Source organism: Chlamydotis macqueenii, chromosome 25, assembly GCF_036417535.1.
Source record: "Chlamydotis macqueenii isolate bChlMac1 chromosome 25, bChlMac1.mat, whole genome shotgun sequence".
NCBI lineage: Eukaryota > Metazoa > Chordata > Aves > Otidiformes > Otididae > Chlamydotis > Chlamydotis macqueenii.
Genome location: NC_141580.1, coordinates 4,553,439 through 4,571,924, shown reverse-complemented (window position 1 = coordinate 4,571,924; position 18,486 = coordinate 4,553,439). Strand labels below are relative to the sequence as shown.

The following is an 18,486-nucleotide window of genomic DNA, read 5'->3' as shown; positions in this document are numbered from 1 at the left end:
CAGCCCGCGGGCAGGTGCCCACTCTGACCGGATCGGGGTGTCCTGATTTTTAAATTAATTCTTCCTTGCAGATTTCTGCTTTTATGCAACTAAAAAGAGCAAAGGAAGCCAGGGAAGCTCACGGTGCATTTGTCTGTGTGGTGGGGGGACCGTCCCGGGGGGACACACGCGCCCCCGGCCAGGAGCCCAGGCGGGGCGTGGGTTGAACCTCCATTTTCCCCACGAAGGGAAGGTGTGGTCCCATCGTGTGCTAAGAACCACGGTAACAGCCAAACGCCGCAGCTTTTCTTCTCTGTGCTGCTTTAATCTTCCCCGTTCCAGGAGCGGAGCGCAGCATTGCCCTCTCATTAATCCCAGCTCCTCCACAAAGTCTCAGCTTTAAACCCTGATGGAAACTATCCCGTTAAGGGCCTTGCTGTTGCAGGGGAAGGCATTAAAACGTTATTTTCCCCTCTCTTTAGTAAGGATCCACCTCAAAAAAAGCAGCTTAGAATTGCTTAAACATGTATTCTCAAAATTCTCGCCCTTTACCAAGGCCACAGTAACCACTGCCTGCGTGCCACCACGGAGGACGGCCACCTTGTCCCCAGATCCGGGGACGTTAAATAAGGGCTGCTCCATCCATTGTCACCCTCTGCGGGGACGGGGCTCCAACATGGCCCAGGCTGGACGCCCGCGAGCAGCCCCAAGGACGAGCAACTGCTGGGACACAGGAACCGCCGCGGGCTGGGCTGCCGAGGAGCTCTGGGGCCGCTGCCGCTGCCCGCGTTAATCATCTTTCACAGGGAGATGTCTAATTACGACGGCATCCAGGCCAGGTCTGCAAATAGGGTGCAGAAATTGGATGACCTAAAAATATTTAATTATCAGTAAGAGGGATGGAAATTACACCTGTAAATAGTTCCAGGGCGGGAGCATAACATTTTCCATCTGATATAGGAGGGCCCCTCCTGGAAGAAACGGGGCAGAGGATTTCACCTGCAACCACTCTCCAGCACACGAGGAAACCCTGTGCACGCCACCGAGCCCCGGGCACGCACGCACAGACCACAAACCCAGCGCTCGGTTTGAAATCCCGCGCTGCTGGAAAGGAGCCTGGAGCCGAACCCGGCACAGACGTGCCCGGTGCTGCCAGCACGGAGCCCACCCGGCACCTGACCTCCGACAGCCGGCATAGACAGCTTGGAAACATTTGGAAGCGGTTTTGTGACGTGAGCTTGCGGAGCCACGTGCAATCCCACACCTTCCGAAAGCCGCCGTTAGCTCCCAGGCTCCGACCCAGTGTTCATTCGCACAGCTGGCAGTGCCCCCTTCGCCTGGCACGGCTGTGCCCCCTTCGCCCGGCACGGCTGGCACCGGAGGCAGAGCGTCGGCAGCTCTGTCCACGCAGCATCCAACAAGGCCCAGCGCCGTTATCCCCTTCCCACAGCCAAGGGCTGCCCCAAACAGCACCTGGGCCTTCCTCCTCCCTCCTCATCCTCCTGGCTGGAGGATGAAAAGCGTTTGCCACGCCGGTTCCCTCCAGCCCCATGCGGATTTCCCCCGGCGGGGTGGGGGGGTGTCACAGGGCTCCTGAGCCCCCATATCGGCTCAGCTGGGGGTTGGCATGGCAACCAGCTACCCAAAATCTTCTCGATGCTTCGCTAGCCAGGGGGTGACGCTGGCTCTGGTCTTGCCCGCAAGGTCCCCGCTCGGCTCCGTGCCCCTCGGGGGGGTCCCGGGGACCACGTCCGGCTGCGCAGCAGCACCACGGGGACGAGCACGCATCCCAGCGCCACGGCGCAGAGCATGCCGGGACAGTCCCACCGACGTGCCAACGGTAAGGTAAATGAAACTCTTACGTGTAAATCTGTGGCTGTAGAAAATAGCAAAGGTGAATTGGGGCAGCGCTGCGCTGAGGTTTCACAGAGCAGCAACGCTTTGGGGGGAAAGAAAAAGGAAGGAGCTCTAATTTAAGGTGATTGTGCCACAACCGCAGTGAAACGCTGTCCTGCTCCAGCAGACCAGAACCACCTCACGCGCCGAAAGCCGCCCCGGGAGGAGCCAAGGGGAACGGCCACTGGCCCTTGTGCTGGAGGGAAATTTGGCTACTCCGGAGCGTGCACTGGTCACGCGTGGCCAACCCACCCAGCACCCATGGATCTGTTCTCTGCAATATTGGCCGTCCCATAGCGGCATCGGCGCGATCCCCAGCAGCGGGGCAGAGTGACGTCCTGCCACGCTGCGCGTTCCCGGCGCGGCTGCCGAGCATGACGGACCCTCCGTCCCCTTGGCCCCGGGCCGGAGCGGCGGTGCCTGGCCTTACCTAGCCAAAACGCGAGCGCAGGTGCCGGAGTCAGGCTGGGGGAGCCCAGCACCGTGACCGCAGCTCAGCCCCGCCGGGCACAAACCCAGCCCCTGGGGCTCGGGCCGTTGCCATTTCTCAAAATGCCAGAACCCGGTTTTCTCTCTCCGCACAACCGCGCTGCGACACCACGGGGTTATAAAAAGGAGCGATCACTCTGGGAAAGATGGCATAAAGCATGACGAGGGAAGATCACCTCTTCATAGAAAATTTTATATTGCTTACGACTTACTGTCTGTGAACATAAACCAGTTCAACCAGCCGACCCTAAATCACAGTGACAGCTTTACACTACCCACAAACCTTTGCTCAGCCTCATCCAGCTCAGTCCTCCCTCCCTCCCTCCCTGTTTGCTTTCTATTTTTTTTTTTTTTTTCTAAAATACGCGCTCCCCTCCTTTTCTCAGGCAGAGCAGCACACGCGTGTGCACACGCGTGCAGAGGAGCAGCGGGCACCAAGAACAGCAGAGCCGCCCCCACGGTCACGTCCCCCCGCGGTCCCTCACCTCTCTCTGAGGACGTTTTGAGGAGCAAACCGTACTTTTGCACCAGGGCGCTGGGCGGCAGAGCCCGAGCACTCGGGGGGCACAGCCAGGCCCCCTCCAGCAGGACGGGACGCGGTGGGGTCCCAGCAGCCCCAGCACAGCCCCAACGCCTCGTCCCCTTCACCAGGAACCTCAGCCCCGGCTCGAAACTGCTGCTGGAGCCCTCTGGGACCACGCGCTGCAACTTTTACCATTTTTTCCCCCACTTAAAATAAATCCCAGGCTTTCCTCTTCCCAATCTGCTGAGCTGATGCTACATAGGAAACTGGGAAATACTCCACGGCTGCGTGTTCCCCGTCGCTCTTAATCCACTTCTAATTAACATCACGTGCGACGCATCCCGAGCTAAGTGGCCATAAACGCTATTGTTGCAACTTGATAGCAAACCAAATGGAAGAAAATTACAGCAAAATCCAAGATTAAGAGTAACTGGCTCACAAAATACAGTGCTTAAAAATAACACGAGGCAATTTCCTCCCGATTTTGGGAAAAGTCGCCACGGCCAGCAGCATCCTCTGTACACAGCACAGCCTCTGCCTCCCCAGCTCTGCCCACCGGCTGCTGCTCCCCTCACCGCTCCCCTCGTGACCCCGCGGCCGCAGCACCCACACGCGGTCCCACCGGGAACAAACCAAACCCCTGGGAGGTTCAGCCAAGGGCCAGAGCCCCCGGGCACCCCACGCTGTGATTTAAGCCGATGGCTTCCCCAAAGCCCATCCTGAGCACCTCATCCCAGACCACCCCCGGCACCAGGAGCTCCCGCAGCGGAGTGAGCTGGACGCGCGGGAACGCTGCGCTGGCTGCTGCATCTTCCCAGGACTCAACGGACCAAATCCCTTTATCCCAGCTGCCAGAGATGATCGCAGCCTTTCGATGAGGGCGATTTTAAGAGAAAGAAGGATGCAGGGGGAGGGAAGCAGCACTAAAAATTTGACTGGCCCATTATCAGAGGAGGAACCAGCCAAGCACAGGACCAGGCATTGGGATCAAAGCTCTCTGCTCCTCCGCAATGCCCTGTCCTCGATGGATGGATGGGGGTCTCCCCTGAGAAGCCCCTCGTGAAGGTCAGAGCCATTTCACACTCGGGAGACAATTTGGGGGCTGGAGTCGGTCTCCAACACTTGTGTGCAGCCAGCAGTCGCTGCTGGGGACTCCACTTCCAAACGACCCCATTCCCCCGCCCCGACGTCTGCACCCTCCTCATCCTCTGCCATCTCTCGCCCTCTCGGACACGGGGCCGGTTCCCGCGAGACCCCCACTCCATTTCCCATCAATGCATTGAGACACCGCAGCTTGCTCCGGCTCCCTTCCCAAACAACCCCCACGCCCCGGGTACCAGGCTGCCAGCCCACCCAAAAATTATACTTGATATATATTATCTTAGTTCATTATCTTTTGGCTTGGTATCTTTTGGGTTTTTTTTTCTGCCCTGGCCCCGTGAGCCCCCCACCACAGCGGGGCTCCGACCTCCTCCGAGCACCACACAACAGCCTGCGCCGGGCTGCACTCGCACAGCCAAAGCCCCAGAGCTTCAATGCGTCATTTTTTGGCCAAGACTTTAAATTTTAAGGATGATTTTAGAATAAATGTGTCAGAGAAAAAAAAAATAAATAAATCCCTGAAGCCTCTGGCCAGAAATCAGGGTGCAAAGCGGAGGGGGCAGTGCCTGATGGGGAAGGCATCGCATCGAGAAAATCCTTCTAGCAAAAGTTAACAGCTAATCAATTTATTTTTATTTGAAGTTCCCGACACAATAAAATCAGAGATTAATTATGATACAGTTATTAATCCAAATAAGCTGAACAGCTGGGCTTTTCAGAGAGAGAGAGCAAGTTAACGGGGTATTTTCAGCGGATTTAAAAAGGGAACAGTTTTCTTCGGATTAACGGGCTGGCACGAGGCTGACGTGCCGAGAGGTGCCCCTGGGCCCTTTTCCCCCCCATGCAAAATGACTTTTTTTTGTATAAAAAGATCATTTAGTGGAATGAAGCTTTTCTTTCAACTCCTGGTGACAAGGGACCTCCCCGCGCCCAGGCTGACAGGGAAGGGAGAAGCCTGGGAGTAGAGGGAAGGAAAATGTACAATTACACAACCGCGCTTCTTCACACGGCACCTGATCCCAGCAAACATCTTCAAGACATAAAAAACCATTAAATTTCCCCCGCTGAGATGCCAGGTTATTCAAATCTGATCTGAAAAAAGCTATTTTTAATCATCTTTGCTTACAGCCGAAGGGAGCAGCCGAGGCCAGCCGAGCAGGAGGACTCCGTATGCTTGTCCTCTGCTAAATTTACAGAAGCTTAAAACACGAACCCGGCTGCCGCGCGGCCGCGAGGTTATCGATCCGCACACGGGTGGGCGCGGCGTCCGTTGCCGCTGAACATCAGAGACCCTCTCACACACCGGGCGGGCGCCGATGGCGGTTTGAAGTTTGGGATGCTGCAGCAGCATCCGCGGGACAGACACAGACAGGCTCAGCTCCCGGCTGGGGTTGAGCAGAAGCATTTGCCCCCCAGCCCCACGCCTGCCGCTCCTTTACGTTCCCAATTGTTCTTTTCCCCGATATCTATAACTCATCCTGTCAGCCAAGGTTACACTCAGGGGCCTGCGTGGCCCTCCCAGGCCAGCTGGACCCTTTGTGCTCCTTGCCACATTTCTCCAAAAATTCCCAAAAGCAGTAAACCACTGTAGGAATTAAGGAGGAAGCCAGAAAAGCCAACATTCCCCCGCTGCGGCATCACTGGTGCGGCTCCCAGCAGGCTGCCGAGGTTGGTCACAGACCGGGGCTGCCAGCGATGACCAAAGGAACCAGGCACCTTCCCACCACCGAAAGAACCAGGCACCTTCCCTCGAAGCCTGCCCTGGCTTCGAGGACATCCCGGCCCTGGCCCCGGCGTCGACACGGCCGTTGCACCCCGAGTAGTCCTCAATTAGACACTAATCCTGCGTGTTTGCATATTGTTTAAATCAATACGTTGGGTTTTATTGCAGACAAAGCACCCCAGAGCGTTGCCCTGTTTACTAAAGACAATGAAAGGATTCCATGCATAACATGAAATTGAAAAAAAATTAGATTGGCACCCATTTTCTAGGTAATTAACAGCCGAAGAGCTCCGACAACAGAGAGCAGCGGGAGGAAACGCTGCCCGCAGCTGACCTCGGAGACGCCGGGCGCCGGAGCACACGGAGCAGGATGACGGAGCCGCCACACACCGCACGGACTGCTCGTGGTCAGACCCCCCCGGCTCCCCTCTCTCCACTGCTCTCCGTGCCTTTCCCAGGCGATGTTCCGGGTGGTTTTCAGGCCTTGTCTACAGTCAGGTTATCCCAGCCCAGCCACAAACCCCTTGGTCAGCGCGACGGGCCGCAGGGACCCCCGTTTGCAGCCGAGAGCAGCTCACGCAGGCCCGCGGCCACCCGGGAGATGCCAAGGCGTCGTTCGGCAGCGCAGCACCCCGCGACCCTTTGGGGTCTCCTGCAGTTTAACACCGCAACCATCGCTTTTGTCTGGATATACAAGCCTTCACGTGCTGCAGCCTAGGTCTGTGCCGCAGGCTGTGCCGGAGGAGCCATTCGAGGCGAGCGAGTCCCCCCAGCACCCCCAAGAAGCCCTGCCTGCTGCCAAAAACGGGGGTTTTGGCTGGCACCTCCTGTGCAACACAAGACGGCTCCCACCGCCAGCCGCCCCGGCTCCCATGGGGTCCCCAGCTCCCCTCCCCAGGCCCACCCCCGCCGCCGCGGACCCAGCGATGCTGAAGCTGTCACACCGATTTCCCTGCTCATCTCAAGCCTTTCCGCTCCGTGAACGCGCACAGACAGACATTTCAGCGGCTAATTGGGGAAACCGGGCTCTTCCCCTTCGCAAGGAGCCGTTACCGCCGCGCGGCGCTGCCGAGCGGGTGGGGATGCAGTGCAGGGGTCTGGCAACAAAACGCTGCTCGCGACACCAGGGCAGAGCTGGCGCCGGGTGTTTTGGCCCAACCCTGCCCACACAGCCCCCACGCTGGGTTTGGGGGAAGCAGCCCAGCAGCCCCCAGGACTGGGAAGGGTGGGTTGAGGTGGGCTCGGGGCTCGCTCAGACCCCCCCGGCACGGGAGATGCTGGGGCAGGGGGTCCTTCTCATTGCCTCCAGCACCCACCGCCCCCAGGCCAAGAGGGTACGAGCCGCTGTCAGCTGGGAGACTCCCGCTACAGAGGAGAACGCTTCCCCGCCGCGTTTCAGCGAGATGCGAGCTGACAGGGCCCGGGGATGCCGGCTCGGGCAGCGAGGGAGCGTGAGCTGCTCTTTACATCCCGTGACTTTTCTGGGACACTGGCGGAAGGGGCCTTTTCTGGGAGCAGTGAAGAGCAAAGGAGTAAATTCCTGAAACGCTCCAGGCTCAGCCCGTCCTGCGACGGGCAGCCCCGGGGGTCATCCAAGGAAGAAGGGAAGGCAGCAGACCCTCGTCCCCCAGCCCCTGCCCGCTCCCTGCAGTTTGCGCCGGCACAAAAACCGTGCTGGAGGCCGCACCGGCGGCTGCTGCTCCCCATTTTGGGGGGGAAGCACAGCTCTATCGGCACCGGAACAAGGGGCTCCTGCACGCAGGAGCAGAAGGACACCGAGAGCAAACCGAGCTCACTTGGAAATCACAGGCAGTAATTAAATCACTCGTGACCCAGTTGGATGTGAACTGGCATCTGCAACACGAAAACATCTTTCATCTGTGGGCATCCCATTATCTAATTGCCGCTGTGCTGCAATTCAACACGAGACAACAGAAATCTGTGATTTGCCTTGCAAGAAAATGCCTAACAAACAATAATTTGGTTTTAAGTTCGGGGTCTTTCTGGCAGGGAGCTAATAAATTGTAATGATACTGATTATCGCATCTGTTTGCCAGCTCAGCTCCTCCACAGCTTTGCTCCCTGAAACGCAAGCCGTTACAGCCTTTGCAGAAATAACCGATCGGAGAAGCCAGAGGGGAAACGGGAACAGATCGAGCGGCGTCTGCGAAAGCTGCCTTTGATGTAGCTGTAGATGTCAGTGCGAGACAGAGATTCCAGCTCCGAGATTCCCATCTTCGCCTAACTCAGTTATTTCATTTAACGCATTGTCTTTAAAGTCGCCCTCTCTCCTCCCAGCCCGAGCAAGGGCTGGGTGTACGCCGAGCCGACGGAGACAGGGCGACTGCTCCCATCACCGCAGGCCGGTGCCTTCTCTCAGCACCCAAAGATGCTGGCTTGGCCGGTGACAGGCTCCAGGAGGAGAGCGATGGGGAGGGGAGGACAGTGCCTCAGGTCAGTCAGTTCCCAGCCCTAATTTGCTATTTGCAGCCACGTACCTCCCCGGGCTCACGCCTCAGGAGGCTGGGAAAGGTTGTCAGTGACAAAGCTGGAAATGACATTTTTAACCAAAAGCGTGGGGATGAGGGTCGGCTCCGGCCGAGCGGAGCAAGGCTGCAGCGGGAGCGGCGTCCTGCATGGGCACCGCTCCTCCACCGCCGCGGGGTGGGCAGGAGGGATGGGGAGGCGAGGGGAGCAGATGCCGCCTGCGATTTCCCCACATAAGCAAATCGCAGCCTGCGCCAAGCAGAAGCCGACTTCACCTTGAACAGCAGAGCCAAGCGTGCGTGAGGCTGACAGCGCAGCAAAGCCCCGCGGCTGCGACTGTCTGCTGGAGCCCCGGACGCCGGCGGAGGTCAGGGACGGTGCAGAAGTACCAAGAGCATACTTGCATGCTCCGAGATTCTTTGGCTCGGTAGGAAACGCATCCCTGGACAGCCTCCCATCGAGACAGGTCCAAGGGAAGCTGCGGGCTGGAATTTAGGAGCCCTGTTCCCATTAAAATAGCAGGCAATATTTCCATCTGTCAGCGAACGATGACAAACAGAGCAGCTCCTTTGCGTATCCCAGACCTTGCTCAAACAAAACCACCACAGGCAGGGCAGGGTTTGGCACACAGACGACCATTGCCATCCTAGGAATTTACGGCTCCAGCCTGCCCGGTCTCCAGCGAGCGCAGGAGCAGGTATTTCTCCAGGCTGATCCCCAGGGGTCTGCCAAGGCCAGGGCACCGCAGCCAGGGCCCTGGCACCGACCTCAGCGCCCGGCTGCCCACCCTCTCGCTTCGCTGGGGCTGAGCATCCTCCTGATCCGGCTGCGAGCCAGGTCCCGTCAGCACTTTCCTGCCTTTGAGGAAATTCGGTGCTCAGCAGGATGGAAAGTGCTGGAGGGGAGCACGGGTCCGGGTTTGCACCTAAGACCCCCGCAACATGCCAGAATCCACCAGTGAGAATAGCAGCAAAGGCACCGGCACCCAGCATCCACCCCGGGACCCGCAGAGCGTCGCACGTCGCGCGCGTGTGGGACACTGCCGTGATCACCCGTCCTGCTACCCGGGGCTGGGGGGGCGACGCAGCAGGTTTTACCACCCCGCAGCCCGCGGCCGCTTTGCTGTTGGCAAAAAGCATTGCAGATTCGTTCGCCAGCCCTTCAGATGTTACTAAACAAATGTTTCCTGACAAATCTGGGACTGAACTCCAGCCCTGCTCGTCAGCAGCGCAGCTCCTTGGGGGACAGAAGGGCAGCCGGGGTGCAGGGCGCCCGGGAGCGGGGGGCTGGCACCGAACACGCCGTTTTACAGGATTCCAGCATATTCCTGCCCTCTCCCCATCCCCTCAACTTCTCCTCACCCTCGTGCCAGATAAAGGCATCAATTAGCTACAAAACGCTTTGGAGACCTCAGCTCATTAATCCCACTTGTAATTAGTCTGTAAGGAAAGCAGGGCGGTTACCGAGCCGGCTGCCCTTGAAGGGGGCTGCACCCAGAATCCCCCGGCCGTGACCGCTGCTCCCCACAGAGCGGCCGCAGGGTGCGCAGCCAGTGACACCCTCCTCGAGGGGCAGCGGGGTCCCAGGACAAGCGCCAGCCCTGGGGTGGGGACACCGGCCTCTGGGCATTGTTCTCTGCGCCAGCCCCAGGAAGGACAAATTCCCTCAGTTTGCTGCCCAACACCACGCAAACCCTCGCGGCCGACGGCTCGGGGAGCGCTGGCCCGGCACTGTTGCAGGGTGACATTCGTGGGCACGTTTCCCTGCCTTCCTGCAGGAGAAAAATCCGCAGCAGTCAGCTGCACAGGGCCAGGCCGGGGAAAGGCCAACAGACGGCACAGAGGGCGAGCGAGTCCTTGTCCTCGCACGAGGTCCCGCCCAGCGGCACGGCACACGCCGTGTGCCAGCGTCTCCACCACGGCTGACGGGCGAGGGGCCGGGACCACTCACCCACGCAGCCCCCGGGGGCAAGTGCCAGCTCTTCTTGTACGCTCGGAGAGCGCCCTGGAGAGCTAGCAACAGGGCTGCCAGCACCAGGGTGACATTTTGGAAGAAGCCAGACTCGGTCAGCGGGGCTCGGCGTGACGGGGATCACCACGGTGCTCTTCGGCGGAGGCTCCGTCTAGCCACCAGCAGACATATTCCTTCCTCTCCCCGCAGCCTGACAACCGGTTCAGAGGCAGTTCTGCACCTCCTGGAGCCGCTAACGTTGAGCGGACATCGAGCCTGCCCAGAGGGACAATGCTGGGCTGCTCTCTCGCCAGCCTTCACACAACGGAGGTGCTTTATAACAATTAGGTGACGAACAGGAGCTCCGCTATCCAAAAAAAGAAACCCCCTCCAACTCACAGCAGCCTCGCATCGCTACGCCCCCAGCACCGCATCGCGTGGACGACAGCGAGTGAAACAGGGCGCTGAGCATCTCGGCCCCCGGCATTTGGGTACACGGGCCCAGGGACATCCCATGAGAGACAGCTTGGCATCCCAGGGCTGCGACACCCATGGTGCGCCCAGCCCATCACCTCAATGCTTGGTGGAACAAAACCAGGGACCCTAAAACACCCTGGCAAGGGCAAGCACGGAGCTGCCTTGGCTGCCGCTTCTGTCAAGTGGCTTTGTGCTGAACGTCGGCCTCTAAACAGAAAACAGAACCTGCCCTTGTTGCAACACTGGTGCTTTCTGTCTCACAGGAACGGATCGACCCCGTCAAACACGCCAACTGCGGATGGCTCAGCTTGAACGTTTTGTCGTAGGGCCCACCAAGCGTCAGTGTCGCAGCAGATGACATCCCAGCGCTCGCTGGGACCCCGGTGAGCTAACGGCGGGTAACAGCTCCCCTTGCACGAGAGACCAGCGACCTCCCTGCGCAAACGCACCACGGGAGCCCTCCTCGGGCCGCAGGAAGGAAGCGAGATCCCCCACCACAAGCCAGTACGACAGGACAATTTGCCAAGGATGCTACGTGCGCCGCAGGGCCAGTGGGATCCACAGCAGCTACGCGCTGCCAGAACATCTGCGCAGAGGGCACAGCAGGCTGCCAGGGGCTGCCAGTGCAGAGCACTCCAACAGAAAAATGGAGATGAAGTCTCAGAAGATCATAGTTTCCAAGAAAATCTTCAACCATATTTGAAAACGTCACTTGAGAGCTTTCGAGAAGTCCACCCTTAACCCTCAGCGCCAAAATCTAAGCAGCATTTTGAGTCAAGAGCAGCCAAACTCAGCACGGTTACAGCAGACGCGCGCGGCAGGAGGAACAGGGTCAAGATGGAAAGCAGGTAGACCCTAACCCAGAAGCCAACAGCCGCTCTGCCCTTGAATGCACTCACCCCATCAGCACAAGCCATCCATGGAAACCCAGGAAGATGCTCATGGAGACACAGCACCAGCAACTGCACTGGTACACCGACGGGACCCACACGCATCCATCTGTCCCCGGGGCCCTCAGGCCCCACAACCACTTGAGGGCCAGCAGTGACAGCACGGTGGGGAAGCCCCTCGAGTTCAGGCAGACCAGCAAGCAACAGGCGCCGAGGACACAACACAGCGTTCCCAAACATCCCCCAAAATCCAGCGCACGAGGCCCAGTGGAGCAGCTGTCCCAGAGCACGGGCAGCCTTTGGGCAACCTCAACCTGATGGATGGGCTCCTACCTTGGGCCGCCGGCATCTTGCCCTTGTTGAGCTGCTTGAGGCGCTTCTGGTGGGACTTGCCATTGTAGTGGATCTGCGCCTGCGCGGCCGAGTTGAGCTGGATGTTGCAGACCTCGCAGAGCGTGAACGACTGGTGCTTCTTCTCCCGCTTCATGCGCTGCTCGGGCTGGCCGGGCGGGCAGCCGGCCGCCTCCACCAGCCGCAGCCCGTTTTCGGGGGTGTGGGATGGGCTCAGGGGTCGCTTCATGCCTGCGGGAGGAAGGACAGACCCGCCATGAGGACAGAGGGACGTGGGGCAGGAAAACCCGTCTCAGGCTGCCTGGGGCTGGGGGGACTCCAGGAGCTGAGATAGGCAAGGAGCTGAGATAGGCAAGACAACGTGAGCAGCAGTATTCCTAGGAAGATAGTCCCGGAGCTGGGAATAACCCACTTCTTCCAAGTTTCTAGCACCGGACAACGCTCCTCGTGTCAGTTAGAGTCTCTCTGGCCACACCTGGACAGCACCGTAGGTTGGCCCAAGGCGGAGCTGGGATGGTAACCAACTCTCCGCAGGCAAGAAACTCAACTGGAAGGACTCGTGTGCCACTCCGACATCCTGCAGCCCATCCCCACCGCGGCAGGAGGAGGATTGGCACGGGCACATCGAGCCAGGAGCGCTTTCTCGCCCGTGTTAAGCGGGTGCCTGTCCCGAACGCAGAGACCAACTCGGGGAGCTTGACTCCCAGACCCGCATGGGGACGAGCTGCCCACGGTGGAGCCAAGGCCAGCCGGGACGGCCCTCACCTCGCAGCCGCGCTGTCCCCGCTGCCCGGTTCCAGGGGAGCCACCCCAAACCGGGAGCTGGTGGGACATCCAGAACCAAGCCTCGGAGAGGCACGAAGGTCACCCGAGCCCTGCAATCTGGTTACCACCCACCTTGGAGTGGGGCAGCTGCCCGATACAGATACACGCAGGCACGCCGCACCAAGACACCCGCGCCAAGCCCTCTTTGGGGCCACACAGGCCCCAAAGGCACGCTGGAGACATGCTGGGGCACCCAGTGGGGACCAGACCAGACCTTTTGTTGAGACAACCGGCAGCCTCCAACGCCACGGCCGGCCCTGCCACCGTCCTGGAAAACCCCACCCAGCCGACGGCGGGAGGCCGTGCGCATCCCCCTGGACACGGCTCCCACGCCCACTGCGGGCCCAGGGCTCCCAGCCCACCATTGCTGCGGGAGGCGACGCGTCGAGCCCCCGCAGGCTCCTCTCCCGTGATTTCTCCCTAAAATGGCCCATTCGAACCTGAACCCCTTCCCACGAAGGGCCTCCGCTTCCCCGGCGGCCCGGCGCGCGTGGGCTCTGCGGGGGCTGCCCACGCACGCACCCAGCACGCGTGGGGAGCGCCCGCAGCCGCGCAGAGCCCGGCGCTGCAGCCCCGGCCGCGGCCCCGGGGTGGCGCAGAGGCTCCGCGCCGCTCCCCACGCGTGGGTCCCCGCCCGCCCACCCCCACCCCACGCGTGGCTCCGCACAGCGGCCCCCAACAGCCCGGCCCGGGCCCGCGGTGCGGCGGGGGCAGCTAGAACTGCTCGCCCCCCGCAAACACACAGCGCGTGGGCGCGGCAAGCACCCCACGCATGTCAGCATTCCCACAGCGTCAGATCCAGCTCCCTGAGGCGACAGCGGGCGGCTCCCAAAAAAGCTGTATTTGGCAAAAATGAAGGGAATGTTTTCCCACGAGCTGTTAGTTGAGCCAGAGGTGAAAGCCGGGATCTGCAGGGATGGAGGGGGTCCCAGCTGTCCCCCACCCTGCTCGGCTCACCAGTGGGGCCAGCCCCGTGTCACCCCCAGGATGCCACCGCCCCACACCCACCACCATCACCCAAAGGGATTAACGCCATTTTTGTGGGAATTAACATCCGCGCGTGGGGATGGACCGGGATACGCGCAGCGCACTCCAAGCCAGCCACGCTGGACCAGCCACCAGCATCCCTTCCAGCCTGAACCCCTCTGTGCTCAGCCAAAAGCGCCAGCGGCACTCCTGCTTCACCAGTTAAGGCACTAAGCAGCATACCTAAAACCAGGATGATACTAAAAATAAGTAAATCTACTTTTTGGCAGAAGGATTTAGGAGCCTGGAATCTGCGTGCAGCCCTCTGGTACCTGTTAACCCTGGATTCCTTTCTAGAGACCTCAGGATTTTTTTTTTTCCTCAGGCTCCAACTTCACATTTCAATGAAAACAGAAGAAAATATACAGCCCTTGTGCTTGAGACAAGAGAAAAAAAACAGGGCACAGCCCTGAAAGACTAAAAAAAAAAAAACCAAACCCAAAAAAACCCAACCAAACAAAAAAAAACCAAAAAAAAACCCCAAACAATTTAAATTTTATTTACAAAACCCAAAAGGAAACACCTGATGGTTTTTAAAGGAAAGCTCCCAAACTTGGCATGCTGGGGCCTGGCACAGCAGCAGGACAGAGCTGCCCTGCACCAAGAGCTGCCCACTCCAACCAAACCACATCATTTATGGTCACCCCCCACCCCCCAAACTCACAGCGATCAATGCCCAACTGCACTCGGACGGGCAGGGAGCCCCGCGGGACCCCAGGGAGGTGGCCGGTACCAGAATAACCATTAGCGGAGCAGCCGCAAAGCAGATCCGGGAGATGATCAGCATTGGGAATGTGAACCGGGGCCTCAGGGACGCAGCGGGACACACGGAGCGCTGGCGCAACGCGCCAGGTCCCTGGGTGCCCTTGGCATCCTCCCCCTCCCCGGTATTTTTAATGCAATTACATCCTGGGACACGGAGCTAAAATTGGAACATTATGTGGACAAAGTATCCCAAAAGTCTGCCTTGTCTTAAAAAAAGGAACTGCTGTTGCTTTGATTAGGCTGCAGCTCCCTGTCCCAGCTCTCGTTGCAGGGTTTAAAAGGTCTGTCCTAATTGAGCGCACGCTTGTCTCATTCACTTAATTTCTGCTGTGCCTGTTCTGCTTCTCAGGTGTCAGGACCATAAATTTGGGGATTCCTGGCTGGGACAGGTCACAGCACCTGCGTCTTCTTGACTGACGGCTACTTTGGGGCAGATTTCCCCTTTGGAGCAAAGCACTGAGGATGTTTTTGGGGGGCCGTCACCCCTTTCACAGGATGGAAGTGAGGCACGATGAAGGTTAAGTGATGCCCCCCCAGCCCCAAGGTGACCGGGGGGCTCTGAGCCAAACCCAGCACCGAGCACAGGGTCACCGCATCCCAGCTCCACCGCCCCATCCCGCCCCAGGGCCAAGAAAGCCGAGCCTTCGCCTTCTCCACGGACAACCAGGAGCAGCCCCCTCTTTTGGGTGGTCTTCCCAAGGGGCGAGGAGCTCCACCGGGATGGGGGGGCTGAGCCAGCACTCGCCCACCTCCACCCAGATTTCACCAGGCCGATCAGCACCGACGACACCTCCCTGGGCCTGCGATGCCCCCCACCCCCTTCACTTCTCACTGCCCTTCGCCCGCAGCCCCCCAGGGCTCCACCGGCCCCACCACCCACCGAGCGGGACGAAAGGCTCCCGCTGGGTGCGAAAAGCTCCCTGACAGATGTCCAAATCTCTCTGAAATAAAAGAAGGTCAGAGCGGCTTGGGTGTCACCGCCACGGCAAGCGCTGCGTCAAAGCACCGGTCCTCCCACTGCTGCTGCCCACCACAGTGAGCCCCCCGCCCCGGACACTGGTCCCCGATCCCCGGGCTCCCCACTGACACGCAGTCCTAGCCCAGGACTGCGGCTCCAATCTCCCAGTCCGAGAGAACTTTTCCCCCTCTAGTCGTCACCGCTTTTGCTGGTCGTGATCGCCCGGAATAACAAACCCGCTCTGGGATTCCGTCCCCTCGTCCCCCGCGCTCCCAGCGGTCAGGTGGCTCCCCCCAGCCGGAGTAGCACGTTCATAATTTTAAGATCAGTTCATAATTTTAAGATCAGTTTTATACTCTTGTACAGTAGCCCATTACCTCAGGTCTCTCCCTCTCTTTTTTTTTAATAACACCATAAACACGTTGCGAAAGGCTGTAAAGCGCTGACAAATGTTAGAGAGAATTTAAAATCCAGGCCTTAAATATCTGAAATAAGAAGCACTGATTTATAGAGCATGTGGCGGCAGAGCTCCCCTCCTTTTCAGAGCGTGGGTGGAAGGGAAGCGGCAGAGCGAGGCTTTGCGGGGCAAGAACACACCGCTTCATCCGCTCCAGGACCTTCGCAGCCACCGCTCCCTTCCCTGGCCGCCCCGCGGACCACACTTCCCCGCCGACAGCGATTTCTCCTCCTGGGAGTTGGGTCAGATGCATTTGCACGGGCGGCAGGACTCTGTCCCAGCGCTGGCGTTGGCCCCAGGGACGCCGCATCCCTGGGCGCCGGGGTAACTGTTGAGCTGATGCCACAGCCCAAATTAATTTCAGCCCCTGGAGAACCCCAACTGAGCTCCCCAGGCCCAGCCCTGCCCTTGGCGTGCACACGGCAGCGAGATCCCATTTCCCAGCACCCTGGGAGCCTCCGGGCTGCCGCTGCCGGAGCCAGGCTTGCCCTGCCCTGCAGTCCCCTCGGCAGGGAACGTCCCTGCGGCTGCCCTCCGCGGTCAGCAGCTGGGCTTCCGAAGCAGCCCCACGCTGGGACATCCCTTAGTCCAACTCCGAAATACAAACCACGCTCTTCGGAAACTACAGCTTCCCGTGCAGGCTGTGGGCACCGGAGAGCGGCTCCGCGTGACATGCACCCGCGTGCCTGGGGACGCGGCGTCCCTCGCCTCCGCAGCCGGCGAGGGTCGAGCCTCGGCGAGCCCCTGGGCCGTGCCACCGAGTACAGACCCCGTGCCGAGTTGGCCACCTTCGGCCGGGAGCTGGCGGGCAACAGCAGCCCCGGCGCGGGCAGGGAGGAGCGAAGAGGGGATTAGCAAGGGCGATGCCATCTGCAGCATGCTGACACATTTACGCACCCTCAGCCTGCAAAGGAGGAGCTGGAGGTCAGGGCACGTGGCAGAGGTCTTGCCGCCACCCACCCTCCGTGCTGGAGCCCCCCAAATCTGCTTTTCAGCAGGGGGAACAGGCTGGCACCCAGAAAAGCAGCTGCCTGGGCATGAGCTGAGTCCCGGGGACGGTAGGGTTCTGGCCAAACTATGAAATTCTGATGACCAAGTGGGCTCAGTGCACGTCGAATCCTTTGCCTCCACTCTGATACCCCAGATAACCCAAGGACAGACCCAGCCGTGCCGTCCTGGGGCACAGGGAGCGCGGTGAAACGCAGCCTGGCCAGAGGTTTCTGCGCCAATGCAGCCCAGGATCATTCTCCCAGCTCCATCCCAGCAGGGACCTCCAGGCCCCCTCCTGTCACGGGCACTGATTTGCATCCCGTGGGTCTTTTACTGGGCCAGCACCTCCACCCAAGCAAAACCGCCCGCACCACGGAGCCAAAGCGGCACCAAGATCGCTCCTCTGAGGATCTGTCCCATCCAGCCGTGTGGAATCAGGGAAACCACCACCTCAACCCGGAGTCCGGATGAGCTCGCTAAGAGAGTGAGAAATCTAAAAAAAGACAATCTGATCTGAGTTCACGTGATTCCATAACTCTGAATCGCTGTCCTTGTCTCGGCTTGAGCGCACGCAATAGTAAATAAAAGCAAGGGAAGTAGAATTAGCATGAAAGTCGCCACCGACAACTGTCACAAAGCTCACTTAAACCCCTCCAGCCACGGCCGGGTTTGCGGTGGCCCTGCTTGCATCCACAAGGATCCGCAGGGAAGCCAGCAAACACCACAGCCGCTGCCCGAGCACCGCTCCAACCACCGCGTCACGTTCCCAGCTCGGTTTGCGCTTTCCCACCGAGATCTGCCGGCAGACCTGACAGCGTGTCCCCGTTAAACCAGCTTGAAGGCACCAATTAGCCAAGAGCTTTCCCAGGCTTGCAGGTGTAAATCTCAGCGGATGGGCGGTTTAAGACTGGGAGCAGCTCCGTGATCCGGTCAGTGCTGCACGGCAGACCCCAGCTGCGCCCGCGCTCCAGAGCCCCCGGGAAGCCTCGGACTCCCCGGGTTGCGGAGGAGCCCTCATCGCCAGCACAGGCGATTTCCAGCCCACCCACCCATTTGGATTCAAGACAAAGCAACACCAAAGAGGCAGCGCCCAGTGCCCCCCAGCTCTTACCTGCTCACCAGCAAAGGGAGCGCTGAGCCTTGTCCTTCGCAGCCGGCTCCTGCCCGTGTGCCGCGGCCGTCAGGGCGCCGCAGACACCCCTACGCCCACAGAGTTTCCGACGCTTGTCTCATATTTCAAGGAGCGCTTCAAACGCGGTTCGATCGCCACTAAATCAGCCCTCATCAGCAGCCTCCAGACCAGCGCCGGGGCGAGCACCAGCCTGCGGCTCAGCAAGTTTCCAAAACGCCCCGAGTGTCACGCGGGCCGGCGGGTGCCAGCTGGCAGGAGGCTGCACCCGAGGAGCTACCTTGAGCCAAGAGCGGGCGGACGCACCTGACATCGGCGCTGGTGGTGAACGGGGAGATGGGGGAAGCTTCCCCGCCTGCCTCTGAGCTCCCACCCAGAAAAATCCCCCGGGCAGCTTCGTAAAGAGGCACCGGCCGCTGGTAGAGGGATGCAGGGTAACAGCGAGCGTGCGGGCGCTCTGCCACGGGACA

The 18,486-nt window shown here is 59.9% G+C and overlaps 1 protein-coding gene across 2 annotated transcripts in view; it reads right to left on the bottom strand.

Annotated features, from left to right (window-relative positions):
- ZNF385C (zinc finger protein 385C) overlaps positions 1 to 18,136 on the bottom strand; it is a 54,480-nt gene extending 36,344 nt beyond the window's left edge. For both annotated transcript variants that reach the window (XM_086766518.1, XM_086766519.1), the window contains exons 1-2: positions 17,999 to 18,136; positions 11,849 to 12,097 (exon numbers count right to left, since the gene is read on the bottom strand). In XM_086766518.1, the coding sequence (XP_086622644.1) occupies positions 11,849 to 12,095 (247 nt within the window). In that variant the 5' untranslated portion in view covers positions 12,096 to 12,097; positions 17,999 to 18,136. The remainder of the gene's footprint in view (positions 1 to 11,848; positions 12,098 to 17,998) is intronic.
- Positions 18,137 to 18,486: the final 350 nt, after the last annotated feature.